Source organism: Sus scrofa, chromosome 6 (assembly GCF_000003025.6).
Source record: "Sus scrofa isolate TJ Tabasco breed Duroc chromosome 6, Sscrofa11.1, whole genome shotgun sequence".
In the NCBI taxonomy this organism is placed as follows: Eukaryota; Metazoa; Chordata; class Mammalia; order Artiodactyla; family Suidae; genus Sus; species Sus scrofa.
The window spans coordinates 150505500-150531652 of record NC_010448.4 but is presented as its reverse complement, the minus strand read 5'-3'; the positions used below and the strand labels follow the sequence as shown (position 1 = coordinate 150531652).

The 26153-nt window shown below is 38.4% G+C and overlaps 1 protein-coding gene across 5 annotated transcripts in view; it reads left to right on the top strand.

Annotated features, from left to right (window-relative positions):
• PATJ (PATJ, crumbs cell polarity complex component) overlaps positions 1–26153 on the top strand; it is a 356852-nt gene that overhangs the window by 73913 nt on the left and 256786 nt on the right. For all 5 annotated transcript variants that reach the window (XM_021096559.1, XM_021096561.1, XM_021096558.1 and 2 more), the window contains 3 exons: positions 954–1088; positions 6575–6736; positions 10460–10591. In XM_021096559.1, coding sequence (XP_020952218.1) covers positions 954–1088; positions 6575–6736; positions 10460–10591 — 429 coding nt within the window. The remainder of the gene's footprint in view (positions 1–953; positions 1089–6574; positions 6737–10459; positions 10592–26153) is intronic.

The window sequence follows — 26153 nt, the reverse complement described above, 5'->3', positions numbered from 1 at the left end:
TATGAATCCTTCTAAACTAACAGAATCAATCCTAGAGTGGAATAATGATTGCCTTCTTTGTTACATACCCCTCCTCCCCCCAAATCAGGAATCGTTCTCCCTTAACTTGGTGAGATGAAAAAAGACATCTTGAATGAGATTCCATCTTTCATGGGTTAGTTCAAATAGCATTTAATGAGCCCACATTCAGTGCCTGGTACTATTCTAGGGCCTGAGTTTATATAGAGAAAAAAATTACAGACTCTGCCCTCAAGGAGGAGGAACAATTAAGAAAATAAGGATTTTAGGAGTTCTTTTGTGGTGCAGCCGATTAAGGATCCAGTGATGTCCCTGCAGCAGCTTGGGTTGCTGCCATGGCAAAGGTTTGATCACTGGCCAACTTGTGGGAACTTCCACATGCGGCAAGCATCTTCCCCCAACCCCCACAAAAAAAAAAAAAAAAAAAAAAGGAAAAAATAACAATTGTAAACACAGTGTATTGCGAGCTATGATGAAGATTGTACAGGGTGGTCTTAGACCCCAGATGGAGGTGAATTAACTCAGATATCAGGACGGGCTTCATGGACGTGACACTGCTTTGGTACTGAAGTATGAGTGGAAGTTAGGTGATAAAAAGGAGCTAGAATATTCCGGGGGATGGGAAGCCCTGTAGAAAAGTGAAACAGTATACATAGTGGGAACTGTAGGAAGTTGTGAGTGCCAGAGTTTAGAATTGGATACTTTGTACATCTGTTTCTTTGTTCCCAGGGAATCTGAAAGGAAAAGAGTGGGAACAAGATGATAAATGACTTGATGTTTTACTTGGGGCTAGTTTTCCCATTATTGTCTCTTTTGGGATTTCAGTGATCCGATTCAAGGGGTGGGGCTTTCAAGTCAAAACAATACTTGATGGAGGATTAACAGCCAGATGTGTCCTTGTCGTGTTTATATTACTGCCCTGTGTTTTGCTGCAGCTGCTGCCCATTCACACTCTGAGGCTTGGCATGGAAGTGGATTCCTTTGATGGGCACCATTACATCTCTTCGATCGCTCCAGGTGGTCCTGTTGATACCCTGAACCTCCTACAGCCAGAGGATGAGCTTCTTGAGGTAAAATTTTTGAGGGAAAAAAGACAGAGGGCAGGAATTTCTAACTTGTAGGAAAATGTGTTCTCACCAGAAATCCGCTGAGTTACATTATCCCCAGTGCTGCTGTAATGTGAGCTACTTAGAAAAATACTTGGAGACTATACTTGACTGTATTGTGTACTTGAAAGTTGCTAAAAGAGTAGATCTTTTTTTTTTTTTTTTTGTCTTTTTGCTGTTTCTTTGGGCCGCTCCCGTGGCATATGGAGGTTCCCAGGCTAGGGGTCGAATAGGAGCTGTAGCCACTGGCCTATGCCAGAGCCACAGCAACGTGGAATCTGAGCCGCGTCTGCAACCTACACCACAGCTCACAGCAACGCTGGATCCTTAAGCCACTGAGCAAGGGCAGGGACCGAACCCGCAACCTCATGGTTCCTAGTCGGATTCGTTAACCACTGCGCCGTGACGGGAACTCCTAAAAGAGTAGATCTTAAGTGTTCTTACTACACATACACAATATGGTCACTTTATGAGAGAATAGATGTATTAATCTCATTGGGGTAATCATTTTACTATATATATCAAATCATTAGATTGTACACCTTAAACTTGTACATGTTATATGTCATTTATATCTCAGTAAACCTGGAAAAACCAAAATGAAGATGAAGAAAAATACTAACTGCTTATGTAATGAGAAGGGAAATAGATGATATGTTTTCAGTTCATTTTTCCCGTCTTTGGGACACCTGAGATGTGAGTGCTTAGTTTTAATATTAAGGAAGAAGCTAATGTCTTGTTTCAGTTTGACAGCGTAATTAGTTTTTTCCGCCCAAACTGTTTTTAAGTATCTAATCCCTGACCCCTGTTTACATGTAGTCTGTTTTTTGTTTTGCTTTATTTTGTTTTGTTTTCCAGAATTTTATTCATTATTTCTAATAAGGACTAGGGTTGGATGAACTCAGGCTTATGTGGCACTGACTGCTTTTCAGATTGTCTCCTTGGAACCCCCTCCTCTCAACGTGGCAGCGTCTGGTGGGCTGGCTTATGCAGACTTCCCAGCCTCTCTTAGTTGGAGCAATTCTAGAGCAATTCTGCTTTGACATGACTTCCTTGAGAGGTTTTGTTAGATTGGACAGTTCTGGAGTACAACAAAGCAAACAATCTTGAAACCCTTAATTTTATAGATAAGCAAATAAGGCACTGATTTCCCCAATTTTATACACTGATAGGCTGATGACTTTAGTTCATGTTTTCTAACTCCCATTTCACTATTTTTTTCAGTACATCACATTACTTTCTAAGCTTCTAAAGAGAGATGTGAGCAATGTTCAAACTTAAGGAAGGCTGTGTAGAAGAGGGTTCACCCAAGAGTTAAGGTCCACAAGAAGTCCTAGTGTGGATTTGGTAGAATCAGCTTAGTTTCCTTAGCCAAGATTAGAATCCCATGGGCCTTGAAATAGAGATTGCTTCCTAAAATTTATATTTGTTTAAAGTGAAAAGGCAAGGATAGCAAATAGGTTTCTTATTGGCCTTTTATTTATTTATTTATTTATTTATTTATTTATTTTTTAAATGGCTGCACCTGTAGCATATGGACGTTCCCAGGCTACAGGTTGAATCTGAGCTGCAGCTGCCAGCCTACACCACAGCCATAGCAACACCAGATCTGAGCTGTGTCTATGACCTACATTGAAGCTTACGGCAATATTGGATCCTTAACCCACTGAGCAAGGCCAGGGATCAAACCCACATCCTCATGGATACTAGTCAGGTTCTTTTCCGCTGAGCCACAATGGGAACTCCTTTTGTTGTCTTTTTAAAGTTTCTTTCTTAAACTTATATTTGCTTAAAGTTGAATGGCAAAGATAGCAAGATAGATGGCAAAGATATGTGGGTGTTTTAATAGTGAGTGACTCATTCAATCACCTGGATGAGTATATTGAAAATTCTGAGTTAAATGTTGAGGTCAGAGAGAAAAGTGCTATGGCTATTGTCAAATTCTTTTATAAGCATGGGAGGCCAACTGTTGGGGTCCTATTTTAAGAGGTAGCAAAGGGCTTGTTTTGTTTTTTTTTTTCCCCTCTTTTTCATCTTTTGCCATTTCTTGGGCTGCTCCCAAGAAATTGGGACTCTTATTGTAGATTCACACCTTAGATTTTACTCTTATCACTTATGATTTTTTTGGTGCTGAATCATGTCTTTCTTTTCTGATTTGCAGAATGTATGGCACAATTTTGTGGATATCACACAAGATAATCTGCAGATTGGAGTTGTTTTTTTTTTTTTTTGTCTTTTTGCTATTTCTTTGGGCTGCTTCTGCGGCATATGGAGGTTCCCAGGCTAGGGGTCGAATCGGAGCTGTAGCTGACGGCCTACGCCAGAGCCATAGCAATGTGGGATCCGAGCCGCGTCTGCAACCTACACCACAGCTCACGGCAACGCTGGATCCTTAACCCACTGAGCAAGGGCAGGGACCGAACCCACAACCTCATGGTTCCTAGTCAGATTTGTTAACCACTGCGCCACGACGGGAACACTTTCTATAATAGGTGGTTGTTTGGGTATTTAGTTGGGAGATGTGGAAATATGACTAAAAACCAGTTTAGTTTACTTTTTGTGGTAAATATATACAACACAAGATATATGATTTAAAGCATTTTTAGTGTATAACTCAGTGGCATAAAATATGAGTTATACGCTAGTCCTGGTAGGTGATAAAGAAATGTTGGCTGGATCTGAGTAGAGCAAGTGTAGGAGATCCCAGCCATCAGCTGAGTCCTCTGTTTTAGTTGGAATTCCATGGGCCTTCTGCCTTGTAATAGTATGGGATATAATAAGGAAGCACGAAGACGGGTTGAATTCACAAGTGTAGATTTCGGATGAAAGAACTTGGCATCGGGAAAGAAGCCCAGGTTTGAAAGTCAGCTGCTTTTGATTCTGAGTTTGCCACAGCCGAGCTGTGTGTTTTAGCATGTCACTTGGTTTGAGAATCATTTCTTTATCAATAAATGCCTACTTCACTGTATGTTTGTGAGGATCTAATGGAATATCTTCCATGGAAACTGTAAAAGCATCATCTTACTGTGAGATACAGGCAATATGACCACTGTGAAAAGGTGTAATGATGCCTAGATACTTACAACCGAGCATGACAATGGGAGAAAAAAGTATGTATCCATGTATGTGTAACTGGGTCCCCATGCTGTACAGTAGAAAAAGAAATTTTGTTGGGGGAAATACCAATAAAAACAAATAAAAACAAAACAAAAAGAACCGTTTCGGGATTGGATGAATGAGGACTGAATGATGTAACGTAGTAGGACAGTACTTTTACAGTATTATGTACTCTGCAAATGAATACGTGTGAATGTGTGCGTGTGTTTTCTTATCACAAAGTCTGAATAACTGAGACTTGACAACCCTTGAGAGGGTTTGAAGAGCCTGGAGAAATATTGTGAACTTAAAATAAAAATTGGCTTCAACTAAGTAACCCAATATAGAAATTAAAAAGTCCCTGTAAAGTTTGCCAAATAAACTCCTGAACTTTGTGTGTGTGTATGTGTGTGTGTGTGTCTGTAATGTACTCTTTAGAGCTTAAAACCAGAAAGACAAATATGCTTTGGGGTTAGAACATTGTGCCAAGTCTCAGCCCAGAGCAGCTATTTACAGTGGCCATAAATCCCCTTAGATAGGAGTTGCTAATGGGAAATGTGACCAATCCCTTTAGCGATAGAGAGTGGTGAGAAGGACTACCAGGCATTGCTGTAATAATTGGAGACGATTCAAATGAATAAATAATGAGCTAAATAAATATTTAAATGTACTGCAAGATAAAAACCTGAAAAGTGATTTTTCTAATTTGTTGAAGCAATGGGAAACACAGACTAATACTTGAGCATGGGTAAAATTCCTGCTTTGAATGTATCCACTTGTTTTATTTTCAGTATTCATTACTCCCCATCTGGTTGATTTTAGAACTTTCTGTCCTTGTGGCACCAGTTGGCACCATGGACGTGGTGTGACTGATCACAAGAAGATCCCAAGTACCTCCTTTCCCATTTTTTTTTTGTGTGAGGATGGACTTGCAGTTCTTCCAGGAAAAACCTTTCTGCTGCTGTTGAACTTGCTACCCCTTGGCCCCCTTCATCAGTCATAAAGTCTTGGGAGACAGCATTTCCTTTTCAGGACTTGCTTCCTGATGCACATGTGGATCTCTTTACTATGTGGTGATTTCTTTGTAAATAATTAAGAGGCAGGGAGATTATGTCTGGCCTGATGGCTAAGTGCTTGGTGTGTTATGGGCCTGAGAGTAATTCCAAGGCATGAATGACTCTGGGTTCAGACCACTGTTGGTGGGATGCTTCCCGCACCCCACTGTGCTCTTATTCTCTGAGCAATGACAGATTTTGTGGAAATGTCCCTCCCTAGAAAGTCAACCCTGCCAGTTATCTGGACGTTAGCATTGCACCTGTCCGAAATTAAGGCCAGACATAATATCTTTAAAACTAATAACCCTGCTGAACCCTCCCAGGAAGGTATGAGTTAGATGTGAAAAGAGTATTTGTTGCCTGGATTGTGTTCATGCCTCAGCTTTTAGGGAGTGGCTGACAGAGGCGAGAGCTCCTTGAGCTAAAGTCACATATATTAAAAATTAGAATAGATTTATGTCTCTAAATTATCTTTGGTGCAAAGCATTATTACTAGACACTAAATAGAATATGAAATTTAGATAATCTTGTAGTGATAAGCGCTAATCATTAATGAGGAACAGTTCGTTATCTTTTTATTCTTTTAAACATGTGGAAGACTTGTATAAAACAATTTGAAAACTTGACTCCCTTCTTATACTTGATGACTGTGTTAGCAGAGTACATAACGATGGATCTGATGCTAAGTTATGTGTGTTTAGAAGTGATTTTTTAGGATGGTTTTAAGAGTTCATGGGATGCGAAAGAAAATTGTGAACTGATGCTAAGTTTGACAGCTGGGTAGCCCAGATTTTGTTATCTACACATTGTAAGTTGAGCCATTTTTAACAGCCTTAAAATAGTGTTAATATGCCTATTGATATTCGCACAAAATGACAGAGTGAAACGAAGTGGACTTAAGGCTATAATTGATATTGATATTTAGTGTGTTTAAGGAGAGATGGGGAGTAGATTGAGGAAATAACCACACAGACTCGAATACAGAAAGGAGAAAGCAGGGAGGTGTGAAAAGTCAGGCCAACCACATACCCAGTAATAGTTGTGCTCTGAGCCTGTTTTGTACTTTATTCACCCAAGTTCAGTAAACTTTAGTCTTAATTGTTATAAATTTTAAGGATTTCTAATTTCTTTTTTCTTTTTTTTTTTTTTTTACTGCTTGAATGATTAAGTTTAGGCCCTTTGTTTACAGGAAAAATAAAACGATATCCTGTTTTCATTTTGATGGATTGACATAAGCAAGAGATTTTTGTTTTTTCATCTGGGGCCTCCTGAGTTCTGACATATCCTTTGTCTTTCTAGGTCAATGGCGTGCAGCTTTATGGGAAATCTCGCCGAGAAGCAGTCTCCTTTCTTAAAGAAGTGCCACCCCCCTTTACCTTGGTTTGCTGTCGACGGTTGTTTGATGATGAAGCCTCTGTAGATGAGCCAAGGACCACGGAAGCCTCTCTTCCCGCAATGGAGGTACTAGATGAGTGCACAGACTGTAGTGGCCTAGGCATGCCCCTTCAGCAGGGATGCTCCAGAGAGTGTACTGTAATGTGAAGGGGGAGGGGGAAACCTCCTTCCTCTCTTATCCGGCAACAGTCGCTCTCAAGGGCAACGACGCATAGCTTTTCAAATTGTTGCTTTTCTTTATCATTATGAAACATTCCTTTTTTTCTTTTCTTTCTTTTTTTTTTTTTTTTTTACTTGAAATGTTGGTGACATTAATGTGCATGCACTTTGATTTTAGAAAACCTTTTTTTTTAGTGATTGCCTGAGCGTGTTACTTTTGGCTCCCACTTCAACTCAGTTCATCTTAATAAGTTTAAGATGTTGGAGAGTGTTGAATATCTAATGGACTTCCTTTTTTCAGAGCTTTAAAAACACGAAGATCTATGACCAATTTTGAAGTGAGTCTAAAAATTGCTGTAAAAGCCTTCAGAAGGTCAGAGAACAAAATAACACTTTCTGTGCTGCTGGTTTTTTGTTTTGTTTCTTAGAGCATTGTAATTATGAAAACAGTTTTAAACACATGCTGTGGCATCTTATGTTATTTATAACTATTTTTTTATGTCACTTTCCCCTTTTCCAGACTTTTTTAGATTATTATTCCATTAACAACAGTTTTGATCCATAGGGCCCTCCTTTTACCTGCCTACGGTCTGATTTTCAAGATATATGGACCCTTATGCTGCATCTATTACTTAAGGATTTTGAATCCTTGAGCAAATAACTTGACTTTCCTCTGAAAAGTGAGGATACTTGGGGGTATTTACGTCATCAGTTTGTGGGAGGAGGAAATGAAGTAATGTGTGCAAAGTTCTTAGCAGAGCCTTGCACATGGACAGTGCTCAGTAAAAATTAGCTATGGCTGTTCACCATGCCTCAAGTCCACCTATCTCTTTTGTGACTTCCTAAAGTACAAGAGTTTAGCTCTGTCCTTTAGTCCCAGATACTTTAATGTGTATTAAGTTTGTTTTTACAAGACGACTGTCAGCTCCTGCAGGCAGAGTCCATATCTTGGAATTATTTTGTGTCTCTCAGTGTTTTTATCTTTACTGGGCATATAAGAAGTGCTTAGTAAATTATGGATTATTGATTGTGATTTTTTAAAAATGTGCATCTTTGGTAAACATACTTCAAATGCTACACTTTTGTGATTCTTGCTACCTTTACTAAAATTAAATGTGGATAATGGCTTACCTCTAAAGGTTGATAAAAATGCCATCAATCTAATCTTACAGGGTGTGTAAATCACCAACCCAGCTTGCTGACTCTGTGCTCCCATCTGTCATACTTTACCACAATGGATAAACAACAGCTTTGAATTATGCTAAATGTCAACCTTGCTGCCCATTAGTTGATTGCTTTCTATTCTGTAAATATAGCAGTTGTGGAGGATTGATTGCATCAAAGTGATATATTTCATGTTGGAGTATAATATCTTATATATGTTGGATGCCTTGAAATTTCTATAAACTTGGGTTTTGAAATTATATGTGGTTTCTCGAAATCCTGGCCCTCTTCTGTCTCTTTTTCATTTATCTCAGTACCATCTTAGGTTCTTCAACCCTGTCTGGTTAGGCAGCTCAGCCAAAATTCTAATGCTCATTAATCAGTGAAAGTATTAAATGCCCCAGTAAAACATCAATCACATTGTATTAGCCATTGTAACTTTACTTTTTATTGGAAAGTATGAATGTTTTCTTTTTAAATGTATTATTTCCTCACATCAGACTGATATAAACAGAAGTTTATTGATCCAGAACATTCCCACTAATTTCAAGTTTTGTAATTCAAGAACCAAGAAATTGTTCCCATGTTTAGACTCAATTCACCAGGGATTGAATATTGAATATTGACTTTATATGTCCTGTGGAGACAGTTTGAGATCAGGTCCAGTGCTAATTTTAAGATGGTTTTGTATTAGCTATAGTGCCTTACTCCTCTATAATAGAGCCCTGCTGTCGATTTTGATTCTATTAAGTGGATTTTCTTACACAGGTCACTCAAAATTATATTCATAGGAGTGATGTACTTCTGTTTTATTTACTAAGATCATCCAAACTTTTAAAAAGTCTACTTCTAGGAGTTCCCATTGTGGCACAGCAGAAACGAATCTGACTAGGAACCATGAGGTTGGGGTTTGATCCCTGGCCTCGCTTAGTGGGTTAAGGATCTGGTGTTGCCGTGAGCTGTGGTGTAGGTTGCAGACATGGCTCGGCTCCCATGTTACTGCGTCTGTGGTGTAGGTCGGCAGCTGTAGCTCCAATTAGACCCCTAGCCTGGGAAGCTCCACATGCCATGAGTGTGGCCCTATTTAAAAAAAAAGAAAAAAAGAAAAAAAAAGTCTACTTCTAAAATTTAGTTTATAGCTTTATTTAAAAAGAGTTTCAGAAGTCCGGTTGTGGCTCAGCAGATTAAGAACCTGACATACTCTCTGTGAGAATGCGGGTTCAGGTTTGATCCCTGGCCTTGCCCAGTGGGTTAAAGATCTGGTGTCACTGCAAGCTGTGCTGTAGGTCGCAGATGCAGTTCAGATTCTGCATTGTGGTTGCTGAGGTGTAGGCTGGAAGCTGAAGCTCTGGTTTGACCCCTAGCCCGGGAATATCCATATGCTGCAGGTGTGGCTGTTAAAGAAGAAAAAAGTTTCAAGGGAAAGCCACTCAAAGATGGATGATTGATTCATTGTGTATTGAACAAGCACTTGTCAAGGGCCTACCCAGAACCACATACTCTTGTAGAGTTTACCAGGGTAAACTCTGTGATAGCCTGCTCCGTTCTAGCCAGGCATTTTGTTAATTGCTAGGGCTCCCAAGAAAAAGAAGGTAATTCTTGAGCCTCAGGTAGAAATTCAGAGTATTTGGGGAAGTTAAATCACATGAAAACCACACAATGCTATACATTGAATAAAAGCAGAAGCTTGGAGCAGCTCTTCTCCTGTGTGTTCCACTCACTGACCCTCATTAGCTTCCTCGAAGTCCATATGGCAGCAGCTCTTTTTCCCTGAAAGGAGGGAGCTTGGAATAGGAGGTTGTGGAGTGAGGGAAAGTAACCGAAGACCTGCACACTGGATAGTTGTGCTGACCTACTTCCTCCAAGATCAGTTTTTCATTATTTCAGCTCTGTGAGATACCTGTTTTTAGATTTACATGATTCCCAAAAGATTTAGATTTTTTTCCCCCTTATTTTTCTAGCAAAGTTTTTGTTGAAAACTTCTAGGGGCCAACAGAAGGGCATCTCAGTGTCCTGTCCTGGCCTCTGTGTTGGTATCTTTCTCTCTCTCACTGTAATTACGAATTCAGCTATTGCTACTTAAATATCATATGAACTTTGACTTTGTATGATGTTTTCATTTTTTCTTAAACTGCATATTTTTCCTTTTATGCTTCTAATGGGATGACAGAACTCATTGAAGTATAAGAGGTCAGTGTTAACACTTTGAATGAAACAGGTACTTTAACTTAAAAAAAAAACTATATGAACAGTCTGTTTTTTTAAGTGCTTGAATTTTCACAAAGACTTTTATATTAAAGTACATGTGCCCTAGTGCATGCCCCTTTTTAAAAGGTTAAAAAGAAAAGCCATATGCTAGTGAGACTCCTTAGTTTGAGAAGAAGCTATGAGATTCCTAATATGTTGATTCTTTTCAGGATTGAAAGAACAGTGTTTTGAAGCATTTATGTTTTTTTGATGTTTCAGGCCAACCGCAATATAGATGTCCATACTGAAGAAGATGATGATGGGGAATTAGCACTGTGGTCTCCTGAAGTCAAGACTGTTGAACTAGTGAAAGATCACAAAGGCTTGGGATTCAGCATTTTGGATTACCAGGTATAAGAACCCTTATAGAGCAATCAGTTTGTATTAAAGTTATAGGAAGTGGTAATTGTTTAAGACACCTATTGACGTAGGCAGAACTGAATTATTTGATGTGTCATGCTACTGTCCAAAGACAGGATGTTTGAATTTCCATTGTTACCTTTACAATTGATAGCTCCCTCAGTGCATAACATGATGGATGATATGATAACTGGACCATAAGGGAACCAATAGTTTTATACCCATGGAAGCTTATATTATTTTTTTAAAGTTTTAATTTTTTTTGTCTTTTGAGGGCCACACCTGTGGCATATGGAGGTTCCCAGGCTAGGAGTAGCCGCTGGCCTACACTACACAGCATTGCAGGATCCGAGCCACGTCTGCGACCTACACCCCACAGCTCACAGCAACGCCCGATCCTTAATCCACTGAGTGAGGCCAGGGACCGAAGCCGCGTCCTCATGGATGCTAGCTACGTTCCTTAACCACTGAGCCTTGACAGGAACTCCCATGGATGCTTTTCGAGACTGGAACTTGATGAATTTTTTTATATGGAGGGTTTTTTCCCCAGCTGTATTGAGATATATTTCCCATGCCATAAAATTCAACCATTTAAAACCCAGTTTGGTTGTTTTTAGTATATTCAGAGTTGTATAACCATTACCACTCTCTAATTTAAGAACACTTTTATCACCCCAAAAAGAAACCCCAAAGCAGTCACTCCCAATTCTCAATCTTCACTCTCTTCCCTTCGCATAAAAGTTTTTATAGTTTTACTTACCTGTTAATCTCAACTTAATTAAGTAGAAATGTTCTTGATGAAGTTATGTGTGTGTATGTATATATATGTATATGTTTAATATAGAACATTTAATATATGTTTGTATGTACCCCAGTTATAACAATGTGTAAAGTTACTGATGCATTTGGGGTGTATATGTGTATATATTTAAATTTAATATAGAACATTTAATATGTTTATACGTGCCCCAATTATAACAAAGTGTAAAGTTAGTGATACATTTGGGGTACCAGTTTACCAGTTTATAATATTTTTAGACCATCTGATTATCATGGGGAATTAAAAGTGTTGGCAAGAAATCTCTTCACTTTTAAGATCCATATTTTAATACATTAGTGCTGCCTAAACACATTGTGGTTTAATAAAGCAAAATGTACTCTATCAAAGCACATAAAATGCCAAGTGATGGAAAAATCAATTCTTTTTTTTTTAATAAGGCAATCGGGAATAGATTAAAAGAAAAATACTTTGAGCATTATGTAAGAACATTAAATTCCATATTTTGGCAGTGTGATTTAAGATTACTGAAATAGATTATATCTCTTTTACTTTTGCTGCCATGTTTTTGTGCCAGATAACCCTCTTTGTTATTGAAAGTTCTCTTTGGAATATTATTGAATTGTGAGTTGTTGATTCTAAATAATGCATATTTTGGGAAATATTTTTTATCAAGAAATATCAATATATAAGATTCTGGAAGTTTATATATTGGTTAATATCAAGGCCTGTGAAACAAATGGCAGGTACTATCTTATTTTTTCCTTTCCAGTGTTGCCCTATTACCTAGCACATGGTAAGTGATTAATAAATATTTGCAGAATAATTAAACAAAGTTTAGGTTAGCCAAAATTAACTGGGACTAAACTAAATGAACACATTGAATAGGATTTTTTGTTAGCCTTTTTTTTTTTTTTTTTTTTCTATTTCTTGGGCCGCCCCTGCGGCATATGGAGGTTCCCAGGCTAGGGGTCGAATCGGAGCCTTAGCCACTGGCCTACGCCAGAGCCACAGCAACGCGGGATCCGAGCTGCGTCTGCAACCTACACCACAGCTCATGGCAACGCCGGATCGTTGACCCACTGAGCAAGGGCAGGGTCCGAACCCGCAACCTCACGGTTCCTAGTCGGATTCGTTAACCACTGCGCCACGACGGGAACTCCTGTTAGCCTTTTAGTATTGGAATTTAATTTAGAAAACACCTTTCAGTTATGATTTTAGATATTCATTACATTTTCATTGTCATTGGACTCTATATGTTTTTGCATCCTTATAAATATATCATAATGATTGCTTTTACTCTCTTAAATGATATAATCTACAAGTTTTATATTTTGAATATTGTACATGTTAAAGAGGTACTTTGGAAATTTTTAAAAAACAAAAACTTCAGCAAAAGATGGAAAGAAAAACTTGATAGTCTTTAACAGTTAATTCATAGTTAACAGAAAGATTCTTTTATTAGTTCTTAGCTTTACATTTAAAAAATATAAATGTATACAGTCAGTTCTAAAGAGTTTCTTCACTATATTCCAACAGACATGCATCGTAACCTCCTATGGATTTTTTTGAATTTTATTTTTATTTATTAAACTCTAGGTGTTCCCCCCTCATCTTCCTCACAATCTTCATTGCACATACTGGTGTTGATTTCTTCACAAATTATATAAAGTGATTTTGCTGCAAAAGAAGTGTTTAGGTAGTCTTCTTGATTTTGTGCTTACTGGAGAACTGTTGGAAAAATACTTCATTTTTTAAATGTTACTTTGGTTCACATTAAAAGGCTCAGCTTATTTATTTCTGTAGCTGAACTTTGGAACAAAAAAAAACCATTCAGAAGTAAATTGAATGTTTTTAAGTCAATCTTAAATACATTTATAGTTGTACACAGCACATTTTCACCATTTGTCAGTGATATGTAGAACTGTTATCCACTGTGACATTTAGATGACACATAAACACAATTTAAAATTTGGTTTTGGGCAAGTTAATTAATTGGTTATACTCTCCCTTATTATAATTAGGCAATAAATTCTAAAGTTCAAAGTATTTTTTGCAAGGCCAGGTGAAGGTTTGGCAAAAGCCATGAAAGGCTATGCTCCTGGTTATTATTGAATTTGATGCTTCTTGTATGAATTTATTAAGCAGCTGAATAAGACTGATGCTGATCTTCAACCTCACCCCTAGCTTAGCATATTTCAAGTAAGAACATATATATATATATATATATATATAATTAATATATGTAATGCTGTAGAAACATCTTAGCCCATGGAGAAAATTTTTGTAGCGTGAGAGGGCTTTGAGGTTGTAAAGAACCTGCATTAGCAGTATTGAAGAGATTGAAAATTTACTTTGATATTTTAATTTTAGTTAACCACTTTTCTCACTAGTGAGTTTTTCTCTAGAAAAATAAGAGCTTCCTCAAGAGCCTGACAAAATGATATACAATATATCTTTGTGCTTATTCAATTTCTTCATCTGTAAAAGGGGGATCACAATATTTAGTGAAAGAAGTCTTGTGGATTAAGTAAATTAATATGTAAAGATGTGGAAATGTTACGTTATTTTGGAAATGTGAGTACCACCAACAATCATCTGACTTTGAAAATAAGCACAGAAAGACTTGGAATTTTCCTTAAAGATGGAGCCATGCTACAGTATGTTTATACTCTATCAATTTTTAACTGTCTAGTTAGTTTAGGAAAGTTAATGAGTAGATGCCTTAGTTTAATGAAGTCTACATTTAATTGTAAAATTACATTCTGAAATGCACACAGGCGTTCCCTTTGTGGCACAGCAGCAATGAATCCGACTAGGAACCATGAGGTTGCGGGTTCGATCCCTGGCCTCGCTCAGTGGGTTCAGGATCTGGTGTTGCCATGAGCTGTGGTGTAGGTCGCAGACACGGCTTGGTACCCATGTTGCTGTGGCTGTGGTGTAGGCCGGCAGCTGTAGCTCCAATTCAACCTCTAGCCTGGGACCCTCCATATGCTGTGGGTGCGACCCTAAAAAGCAAAATAAAATAAAATGCAGACAACTCTTGATGAGCCATATGTGAATTATCCAGTTGTGGATTATTGGCCAGAAACTTACTTTTTACATAAATTGAGCTAAACCTTAAGAAAAGATGAGCGAGCAGATAAAGGATCTTGAATTGGTCATGAAATGATAGGATGGCGGTCTAACCGCTGAGCCACGACAGGTGATTCAGTGGTTCTCCATTGATGGAAGGTGTGTAGTGAGCAGAGAGAAGAACCAGTCCTTGATACCTGAAATGAAAGAGCTGAATCAAAACAAACAAACAAACAAACAACAACAACAACAAAAACAGATCTGAATCTGATGTGCAGTTCTGCCACTCAGTCATATGGCCAAAGAGGAATATGTTGAAATTCATTTTCATGAAACACATTTTAAATAGATTGGGGCAAAGGAAGAGAAGAAAGCAACAGGGAAGGCTTGGTAAACAGGGTTCAAGTTGTAAGTCTCCTCATGAAATTGTAGGGTGAAATAATTGTGGCTTTTTTGGCTGTGGTTTGAACGGAGGTAGAATATTTTAGTCCCAAAATGTGTAGGCACTGTTGCATGTAATGGCTAGTTAAAATCCTGCCTGTGTGTGTACCATATTAGAAGAGTCATTGGTCATTGTGACGTCACGCCTTGTAGGATCGTGTCATAGAAAGCAGTGATGGGCACAGTTTGTCAAGCACATGAATGTTATGACTTAACTGTGTACTCTGTTTCTAAGCAATATAGAACTCTTAAGAAACTTGGTTATAAGTTTTTTTTTGTTGTTTTGTTTTTTGTTTTTTTGTCTTTTTGCTATTTCTTGGGCCGCTCCCACGGCATATGGGAGGTTCCCAGGCTAGGGGTCTAATCAGAGCTGTAGCTGCCAGCCTACGTCAGAGCCACAGCAACGCCAGATCCAAGCCGCGTCTGCGACCTACACCACAGCTCACGGCAACACTGGATCCTTAACCCACTGAGCAAGGGCAGGGATCGAACCCGCAACCTCATGGTTCCTAGTTGGATTCGTTAACCACTACGCTACGACAGGAACTCCCGGTTATAAGTTTTTATAGTATATTTTTTGTTTTTTGTTTTTGCTAGTTTCTAGGTATAATTTGCATACTATACCCTAATTATCTTTGTCTTTTTTTGGGGGGGGCACACCCATGGCATATGGACGTTCCCAGACCAGGGGTCGAATCAGAGCTGTAGAAGATGACCTATGCCACAGTCACACAGCAATGCAGGATCTGAGCCTTGGCTGTGACCTACACCACAGCTCACTGCAATGCCAGATCCTAAACCCACCGAGCAAGGCCAGGGATTGAACCCCCATCCTCATGGGTACTAGTTGAATTCATTACCGATGAGCCACGATGGGAACTCCCTAGTTATATCTTTGTCTTGATTACCCTTTTTTTATTTGTAAGGTCATTATTTTTTGGAATATCACTAATGGTCATAGAGATATTAACCCTAATATTAATACAAATTCAATAATAATAGCAAACATACAGTGAATGTTTAATATTTGCTAAATGCTTAATGTGTTCCTCACAAGAACCATATGAAGGACGTACTATTGTTATCCTTATTTTATAAGTGAGGAACCTGGGGCACAGAGAGGTAAAGTAACTAGTCCACATTCACTCAGCTGGTATATGGCAGAACTAGAATTTGAACTCAAGCAATTAGCTGCCCGAATCTGTGCTTTTAACTGCCATACAAATTGCTTCTTTACTTATGAGTGCTATTTCTATGCATATTTTATTGTAGGGCATCCCTGTAATAAATTTATTGCAGCAGATCTTCCTGTTTTTTCAGCTTGGAAAAAAATTCATATCTTAAAGACAAGCTGCTAGATAGTATTCTCATTTTCAATGCTTATATGAAAGTTTAGTAAGTATTAAAAATTAATACAGTGTGCTTATATGCAGTGCGTAAGAGCTAGTGTTTATTGCTGCAAACGAAAATAATTACAAATTTAAGAATCCTAAATTAGTGAAAGTAATTTGTTGTGGGATAATGTTCAGTAGTGAAGCAATTATTACATAGTCCGAGAGTCTGTAATTTTAAATTTGTACCAAAAAGCTTGAAATAAATTTGGAACCGTGTGGATTTTACCTTCAGTTGACCTTATAAATTAAACATGGCAAGTGGATATTTTCTGGTGTTTTGATTTATGTTGAACTTTGAATAACCCCTCATGATTATAATTCACTAGAAATGTTTGACATTAGCCAATTTTTGAACATTAGCCATGATATTGCCATTCTTGATACTTTTGAATTTCAATGGTTTAGAAGGTAAAATTTATTAACCAATAATTCTCTTCCCTCCCACATTCCATTCCTCAGTGCTCTCCATTCCTGACATGGGGACCCAACTCAAAAATTTTTGCCAAAGCAGATATTTTTGAAAGACTTTGGGTTTATCTTAGACATTGAGATAAAAATAGAAAGCATAATAGCACAGCCTTGAGAGGTGATTCATACGTAAATACTATTAGCAAAGTTGTTTGAAAGGCCAAAGACAAAAGATGACTCATTAAAAAAAGTAGTGAAAGTATTGCTCCCTATGAAAATTAAGTGTTTAATTTTTCTTAAAAAAATGCGTTATAAAACTTAAATAGTATGAGTATTAAAAAATCGCAGTGTTGCTGAGTCTTGGGTGTGGCATGCCTTAGTATTTGTGAGAAAAACCTAGTGTACAGTTTTTGCCTAATTACTAATTCTGTTAAATGGGGTTCTCTAAAAATGATTCTTAAAAGTTATAGGAAAGGATTGTATACATTTCATGCATGTGATTTAAGTTAGCTTTTTTCTTATATGTGCAATAGATGACTTTCTGTGCATATTAGAAATGTTTTAAAAATAAGTAATGCATATGTATGGCATAAAAATTTAAAAGTACATAGTAGTATCTTGTGACAAGTAAATCTATCTCTGACCATAATTCATCAGTTCTCCCAGATAAAAACTCCTGTTTTTCTTGTCTGTCCTCACAGAGATACTTTATAAAGACGTAGTTATATAAGTAATAGTTGTTTGGTTGTCTAATGTTTTTTACTTTTTATACATAAATGGAATATGTCAAACTCACTTTAAGCACATTGCTCCCCCCCCATTATATATTTTATTTTGGGATTTATAGAGCTACCCAATTCTTTTTAATGAATGCATATTTTATTATTGCTGTTGTGCAGTAACTTATTTAAACAATCTCCTGTACCCAGTTGGTGGGTATTTCAGGTGAGGCTGTAGTGGATATCCTTGTCATACTCTTGTAAAAGGGTGGAAATAAATCTTGTGATAAATCCCTAGATGAGGAATTGCTCATTGAAAGGGCGTATATCTTTTAAATTTCGGTGTATTTTTACTAAATTGCTTGAACATAAATGTTCGTGAGACTCACAAGTGTTTAGACCACTTAGAATTGATGTTTTCTCATTGGAGGTGAGGGCAATCTGGCTGCAACATCTGTCACTCCATTGATGGATAGGATGGATACAGCTGATTGGCTGGCTGGGTGGGTGTCCCCTTCCTCTCTCTCCGCTCCACGTGCATCTCTCCTGAAGCTGCATGCTCAGTCGAAGAAGATGACCTTTCCCGATAGAGGAGGACCATCTTTGGTCAAGGGAAAAGAAGTAGCTGCACTCCCCTGTGAGAACCTCCAAATAGGCTCTCAGAATTGATGTCCTCTTATATAATTTCTTTTAGATAATTCTCCTGAAAAATAAAGTGCAAGTAGGTGCATAATTCATGGATTTGCTAATGATTTCCCATAATACAGATGGACTAAGTGATAGCAATATATAACTATCAACTTTTTTCAAATTTATATTGGTAGCAATTAATTTATTGACCTTTATAGCTAAGAGTGGGCATAAGAAAGGGCATAAACTATACGCAGATCATGATGTTAATGCCCTTGGTTCTATCCCTATTTTTTTCACCAGTTTTAATCTTGTTTATTAGAAGGTTGAGTTTAAAAATGGAAGAAGTTAAGGACTTTAATTTTTTGGCATGAGACTTGAGATTTGGGGTGAATGCTACCATCAGCACATAGTCTTTAGGAATATGTGGAAACCCAGTATCTTTACATTCATACCAATTGATTAGTTTATGGAATCCAGTATATAGAATTTGATAGGTGTTGACATAATTTTGACATATAATAGTACCTATATTAATGAGTAACATTAAAAAGTCAGGCTCAAACCTATGCTATTTCCAGAATCTCAGATACAGAGGACAGTAACATAGTCTAAGTTATTAGATATTTCCACTTTAATGCTCAGGAGATCTCATAACATAGCCACCAATGTCTGGTTTCTGTTTTTGTTTTTTCCTTTTGTTGCTGTTTTTATCTTTTTTTTAAGGAGCTTTGGGTCCAGTTCACCCATGTAGGATTAAGATATTGGTACTAAAAAAATGCCATCAGTCTGCTCCTAATGGCAGTATCCATGTTCTTGGAAATAGAGCCTACAGCCTACTATTAAACACATCACACAGCTGCATTTAAAGGTCACTTTTGCTTACCAGAACTTGGGCCTGATAGAGGCTACTCTTTGTCTATCCCTGATTCCTACCCACATTTATTTTTATTAACATCAAAGTACTGTAAGCTCCAGTGCCAACTGGGCTGAAGATTTCTTTTCACAGAGGATTTGCTGCCTTTTCCTCTATGGGAAAGTTCTATATCCTTTAAATCATTTTAAGCTGCTTCATTTGAAAAATAATTCTTAGTAGTGTGTTCATGGAGTGGATTGATTGTGGCTACTGGGGAAATTCTCTCATGGCTTAAAGATTGCTTTTCAAGCCTGCAAAGTGGGTGAATGAAGGAAGCCCACTCCTGGTGTGTGGAGTTTGTAGGGCACTCAGGACGGTGACTGACTTCCAAAAACCTCAGTGCAGCAAGACTAAAGGCATCAGGAGACCAGAAGCCACTTAATAAGAGATCAAAGAGGCTGTGTGTATATCAGCTTGAAATCCAGATAGTACAGATCAAAAGCTTGCCTTAGCGAGGCAGCTGCAGGGGGATGAAGTTAGCAGGAGGCCTCAAAGATCTGAAGTCAGGCCTGATGTTGAACTTTGCGGGAATTTCATGGCTCCTCTGGAATACGAATTTGGCAAAAAATCCCATTGTGTCTAATGGGGGGAGAGAGAATAGGGGCAGGCAGCAAATGTTAGTCAGCTGATTGTGCTTTCTCATAGGGTAGCTCCCCTTTTCACAAGTGTTTCTTAAGGACTCTTTCTGCATGTTACTGGAAGGCATTGCTTTGCTGAGGAGGAGGAGGTTCTGAAAATGATATGTCTGTTATTTTACCTTTAGTGAGGATTTCAGAAATGGCCAAATGGTAAATCTTTAAATATTAGTGCTTATGAAACGACCATGGAGAGTTAAAACATAGGTATAAGAGTGCTCAGGTTTATGGCAATAGCTGGTAATTATGTTTCTTCTGTGAAATGCTTAAGATGTTTCAGAAGTTACTGAATGTCAGTCTGGCTCTGCATGTCTGTCTCCCTTGTCATTAGAAATAGAACAATTACTATTTTTTTTTTTTTTTACTTATTATGATTGAAGTATAGTTGATTTACAGTGTTTCTTCAAGTTCTATCATACAACAAAGTGACCCAATCACACATATTTCCCTGTGCTGTACAGCAGGATCCCATTGCTTATCCATTCCAAATAGTCTAAAGAAAAAACTCTGTCTCCAGAGGTGTCTCCTCACCAGTCTTCCTCTACCTCTAGGTGTGGGTGTGTTTTGTATGTTTCCTCTAGATTCTGATGTCAGGGGTGAGCACCATGCTCATAGATGAAAGTCATGGCCCTTCCTAGAGTATGGCAGAAGGCATTGAGAACCTGTTTTCCTAGGACATGGTGGTTTGTACTGCTCTGCTCTGTTTGGGAGTATCATTTGGAGCCAGGCAGTGGTCCAGAGAAGGCACACTCTTCCCCAGTGAGCACCAGAAAGTGGTGTTGCCTCCATGTGGGACCAAAGGGCTAATTTGTTAATGGTGCATGAAAGGGGACTGGCTACCTGACCTTGACACACCACTTCTAGGGCTCCAGTTCCCCTCTCAGCTGTCTCCTCTGTGTTTCATTTTAATCATATGTTATGTTCAGCATAACATAGAGTATGCCACTGTGAACATGGAGTGTGGCTGAGAGCACTCTCAAGTAAGTCCCTCCTGGGACTTTGGGCAAACTTGTTAGTCTATCTTCTACAGTCATCTCTAAAACAGAAGTAATATTTGCCTTATAAAGTTGTAAAGACTAAATAAAAGTTGTTTATAAATGCCCTCAATTTTCCAGGCATAAAGTAATGTTTTTCTCGTTCCTGAAAAACGATGATGGTGATGATTTTTAAAAATAAAATCTGAGCACAGACTTGGTATACTTGTTATTCATTCTCTCCTTCCAAAAAATTATTATTCACTTATGAGTTAGTATGGGGGGACATAAAGATGAAAGGATATAATTCTTTTCACGATCTGATGTTTAGCAAATGGATATTGGGCCTCTTCTGTGCCAGGCACGATTCCAGACACTGGGGATGTTGCAATAAACAAAATAGGTAATGGGCCTTGTGTCCTTATGCAGTTTAAGGTCAGTTGGGAGTAGAGAGACAATGGATAAATAAACATTTGTTAAAATATTATAAAGGAAACAGACTTGAAAACAACTCTGCGTAATCCATTGTGATTTTAGCAATGATGGATTTAAGACTCAGGGAATCTGTGATGATTGTTTCTTAGCATTCAGAGAGGCCTCAGAGGGACCTGAGGCATGTCTTGTACACACAGGTCGTGGGCATTCCAGGCACAGGAATGTCCTGAAATTGCTAACTTGGCCCTGATTTTACGTCTTTATTTTCTTTAGTAATTGTGAACTGTTTTGTTTTTTTTTTTTTTTTGTCTTTTTGTCTTTTTTTTGTTGTTGTTGTTGCTATTTCTTGGGCCGCTCCCGAGGCATATGGAGATTCCCAGGCTAGGGGTCGAATCGGAGCTGTAGCCGCCCGCCTACGCCAGAGCCACAGCAACGCGGGATCTGAGCCACGTCTGCAACCTACACCACAGCTCACGGCAACGCCAGAGCCTTAACCCACTGAGCAAGGCCAGGGATCGAACCCCACAACCTCATGGTTCCCAGTCGGATTCATTAACCACTGCGCCACGACAGGAACTCCTGTGAACTGTTTAATATCTATCGAACCTTTGATGTCTTTTCCTTTTAAGGAACAATCCTTTGAAAAAATATCTATTCTCATATTTATAAAACATGACCACCATCTCACAGGATGTGATAGCTAGTAATTATGTGCTGCATACACACACTAACTATCTGTACAATCCCATGTAGTAGGTCTTACACTCATCCTCATAGATAAGGAAACTGATGACAAGAGGTTAAGGAATTTGCTCAAGATCACCAGTTAGTAAGTGATGGAGCTGGGCTCCCAAGTCTGTGGTCTACTAGCGTGAAAGTACATCTTTTGACCAGAAACAACACTGATTCTTCATAGTTGTGGCTCCAGTGAAAAATGATAAAAATTTCTGATTATCTTTCCAGAGAGAAACAGCAGTTCCAAACGATTTACTTCATATTATTCCTGAATCCTTATGGTCTCCTGCCTTTATTGCTCCCACCTAGCCAGAGTTCTTTAGAGACCTGATGGCCTTTTCCCTGCCAGAGAGTGGAAACTGTGTGTTTTATCTTACATTTCCCAGCAGGACTCCTTAAGCCTTTTTCCAGTTAGGTTCAAAGTTGGTAAAGTTTCGTTCTGCGTGTTGCCTGCTACATCTCATAGAGTAGGAAAAAAAAAAAAAAAAAAAAAAAAAAAGCCCTCTCCCCAAACAAAACAAAAACTGGGCAGAATCTTTTCTAAAGAAAGAAGGGCGTCATGTGCACCTGATGAGGCGGCGGTTGTCAGAGAAGTTGCCAGTGTAGAGAGGCGCCTGTCTTTCAGTGTCTGCTTTAAGAAAGAGTGGGAACGGGGGACGCCTCCCTGCTCTAAGCCTCTCTTCAGGTGCAGAGGTCCGCATATCTGGAGAGTGCAAGGTCAGCACGTCACTGTCATGTGTTAAGGTGTAAGTGTAATACCAGGGGTGCTTCTAAACCACACATGCTCAGTTGAATTCAGAAGGCAGTTGATGAAATGGTAATTGTTGACGCCTTGGACACATAAGTCCTATCAACTTCTTTTCCATCGTCTTCATAGTAACAGTAATAATAAGAGTAATAACAATAACAAGAGTAAAAACACTTAGGAAGTGATTACTTTGGGTTTGCCAAGGACTTTAGTCAAGGCTTATCTCATTTAATGCTTTAACAACTCTACCAAATCTATACTATTGTTATTTCTGCTTACGTTTGAGAAACTCAGAGATTAGACAAATTGAACAGTATCACTCAGCTGGTATTTCTAAGTGTTTGACTTAGGTTAAGAGTGATGTGTTTGGGAAATTAAAATAAGCTCTAATACGTAAGAAGCTTTTAATGTTTTATGTGTCCATACTTTCCCTGCATCATATTAGCTTTCATCTGATAGAGTTTCTGGAGGATAATGAGGTGTCTCTTACAAATCCATTTTCTACCTGAAAAAAATTTGAGGGTAAAATATATATTATACAAAATTTACCATCTTAACAGTTTTTAAGTATGTAGTTCGTGTTAGGTATATTCACATTTCATAATGTAATTTTAATAAAGGGTGTGACTTTCTCCTTGAGTAATATAGTCAGCCTGAGGAACCCCAACCATTTCAGTCAGATGATGGGATTTTTAGATAAAGGACAGTTGTGGTTTGTTTTGTCTTCCTTACAGCTGGCAGAAGTCCTGGGCCAGGAGCTGTGTTTGTTTACATATTTACATATGTATTTGTTTACATATTTACATATGGTAAATATGTAAACAAATACAGCCTTTTTTTTTTTTTTTTTTTATCTTTTTGTCTTTTTGCCACTACTTGGGCACATGGAGTTCCCAGGCTAGGGTTGAATGGGAGCTGTAGCTGCCGGCCTACACCAGAGCCGCAGCAACTCGGGATCCAAGCCACGTCTGCAAACCACACCACAGCTCACGGCAATGCCGGATCCTCAACCCACTGAGCAAGGGCAGGGATCAAACCCGCAACCTCATGGTTCCTAGTCAGAGTCGTTAACCACTGAGCCACGACAGGAATTCCAACAAATACAGCTTGATATAAAATTTTCAAGAGATGAAACATATTTAGTATCCAAGAAAATATCTATTGGGAGAAAAGAAGGAGAAAAGATAAAGTCATGGGAATCTGCTTGAGCCGTTTAAATTATTATGGTACTTAAAATGGATTCTTAAAGTACTAAACTATATAGAATAAAATCATGTGCAAGCTTAGATATTTTTCCCCCTCTACTTTAGACTATATTTTGATCTTTTAGCAAGTTTCTCTGTCTACTTCTCTTCCATTGCACTTCTAATTGCCTTGTGAACTATGCTTGCTGTGCTACTCAGGGATTGTTTCCTTCTATGTATGATGCATGAAAAAAATCTGTTCTTAATGCCTGATAGTGTTTAGGAAGTAATAAGACACAAGGAGCCAGGAACCATATCAGTTTAATTTATCTTGAGTGCACTGAAAGTATTTTGTGGATACTTTGAATGTTATGGTGTTGTGGTGATTGGTATGATTAGTGTAAAACTTGGCTATTATAAAATAGTAAAAAAAAAAATGGGGTTAGATTCTGATAAGATAACTTGCTCATTATACATTAGAATCACTTAGTTATTGCCTTGCCTTCACTATAAATGCATTTGTTTCTCTTTCCTAAAAGTAAATGCTTGGTTACTGGTTAAGTCAGAGGATGCTCTTCTAGTGTTTATTAATTGCATCCTACTGTCTTAAACCAGGACTAATCTAGTGATTTTAATTCAGCATTTTGTCCCTACCATGTCTTTTGTTGCTATTTAAAAATGGTGAAAAAGAGGAGTTCCCATCATGGTGCAGTGGTTAATGAATCCGACTAGGAACCATGAGATGGCAGGTTTGATCCCTGGCCTTTCTCAGTGGGTTAAGGATCCAGCATTGCTGTGACCTGTGGTGTAGGTCTCAGACATGGCTCAGATCCCACATTGCTGTGGCTGTGGTGTAGGCCAGTGGCTACCGCTCTGATTAGACCCCTAGCCTGGGAACCTCCATATGCTGCGGCAGCAGCCCTAGAAAAGGCCAAAAAGACTAAAAAATAAAAAATAAAAATGGTAAAAAAGAAAAAAAAAGGGGGGGGGGATTCTCTTGTGATGCAGCCAGTTGGGCCACTGCTGTATTGTAGGTTTTGTCCCTGGCCTGGGAACTTCCATATCCTGCGGGCTTGGCCAATAAATAAATAGACAGATAAAGTAAAAAATGGCAAAAAAGTTGTCTTAGAGCCAGATTAAACTGATCAAACCACTGACCCCCCTTATCTTGCCAAGAACCGACCGTTTCAGAACAATGATTGCCCTACATTTTGTCTGTTCATCTTCATCCCACACCCTATCTTGGAACATTCTCACCCTTTCCTCCTACGCCTCCCACACCCTATCTTGGAACTTTCTCATCCTCTCCCCTGTACCCTGATGCTAACCTTGACACAGGTTATTTCAGCCACAAGCCCCTATAAAACCTACTACCACCTTAACGCTGGGGAGCCTGGACCTTTTCTCAGTGCTCCTGGCCATTTGTTGGTCAGTAAAACTACTTGAAGCCTCAACAGTCTGGACTCCCTGCCTCTATTTACTTCAGCTCCAAACCCACAGCCCTTTCTTGCCCTAACAAGTTCTTTTTAATATTCATGTTATAAAAAAGAACACGTCATATATCTTTTGTTTCAATGGTAGAATTCTCAGGAAGTTAGTTCTTGGTAGTGGCAGTTTTACGAGTTCTTAAAAGACATCATTGACACACTTATCCCATGTTTGTGACCCGAGTGTACATCTTTTCATTGCTGGTGCTGTGTTTGTAATTAACTTCCGTCATTCCCTACTTTTTGTAGTGGTTTCGTGCATGTTTTGGTAGAAATTAAGGACAAATCTGACTCTAGATGTTCTGTCAAATTTAGTTAATGATTTTGGAGTTGGGAACAGATCTTAACTGTCATATATCCAACTTTCTCATTTTACAGTTGAGAAAACTGACTCAGAGAAATGTGGAACTTGTGAAACCAAACACAGTCAGGCTGTGGGCTCAGAACTTGTTCCTTGACTTCTAATCCTCACCCATCCTACTACTAATGGATTGAGTGACTGTCTTCCTTGTCGTCTTCTCCTTTGTTTATTTTCTTCTTTTTAGAAAAATCTTTGGATTCCTGTTTCCTGACTGACATCGCTCGCTGTGGAAATTTTAATTCATGCCAGCTGTGCATCAGCACGTCTGCAGATCACTGTTTTTTTTCCTTTAAATGTATACGTGTGTGTGTGTGTGTGTTTAAAAGAACCTTTGCTTTGCCCTTCTTTGTCCCCTATTCTTTCTTCTGCCTTCCTTCAGGATGAGATAGCTAGCTGTCTCCCTTTTAAACTCAATGGTGTCTTTCTTTGTTCTCCATTCTAGTAACTTCCTTGAGATCTTACTTTAAAAATTATTTAGCTATTAATTTACTTAGATTTTAACTTACGACTCTTTAGTTCCAAAGAGTCATTACCACCTCTAAGAGTATATGCCTCAAACCAAGAACAAATTCAGAGAGACAGAAAGTGCAATTGTACTTACCAGGAACTGGGTGTTGGGAGAAATTTGGGACT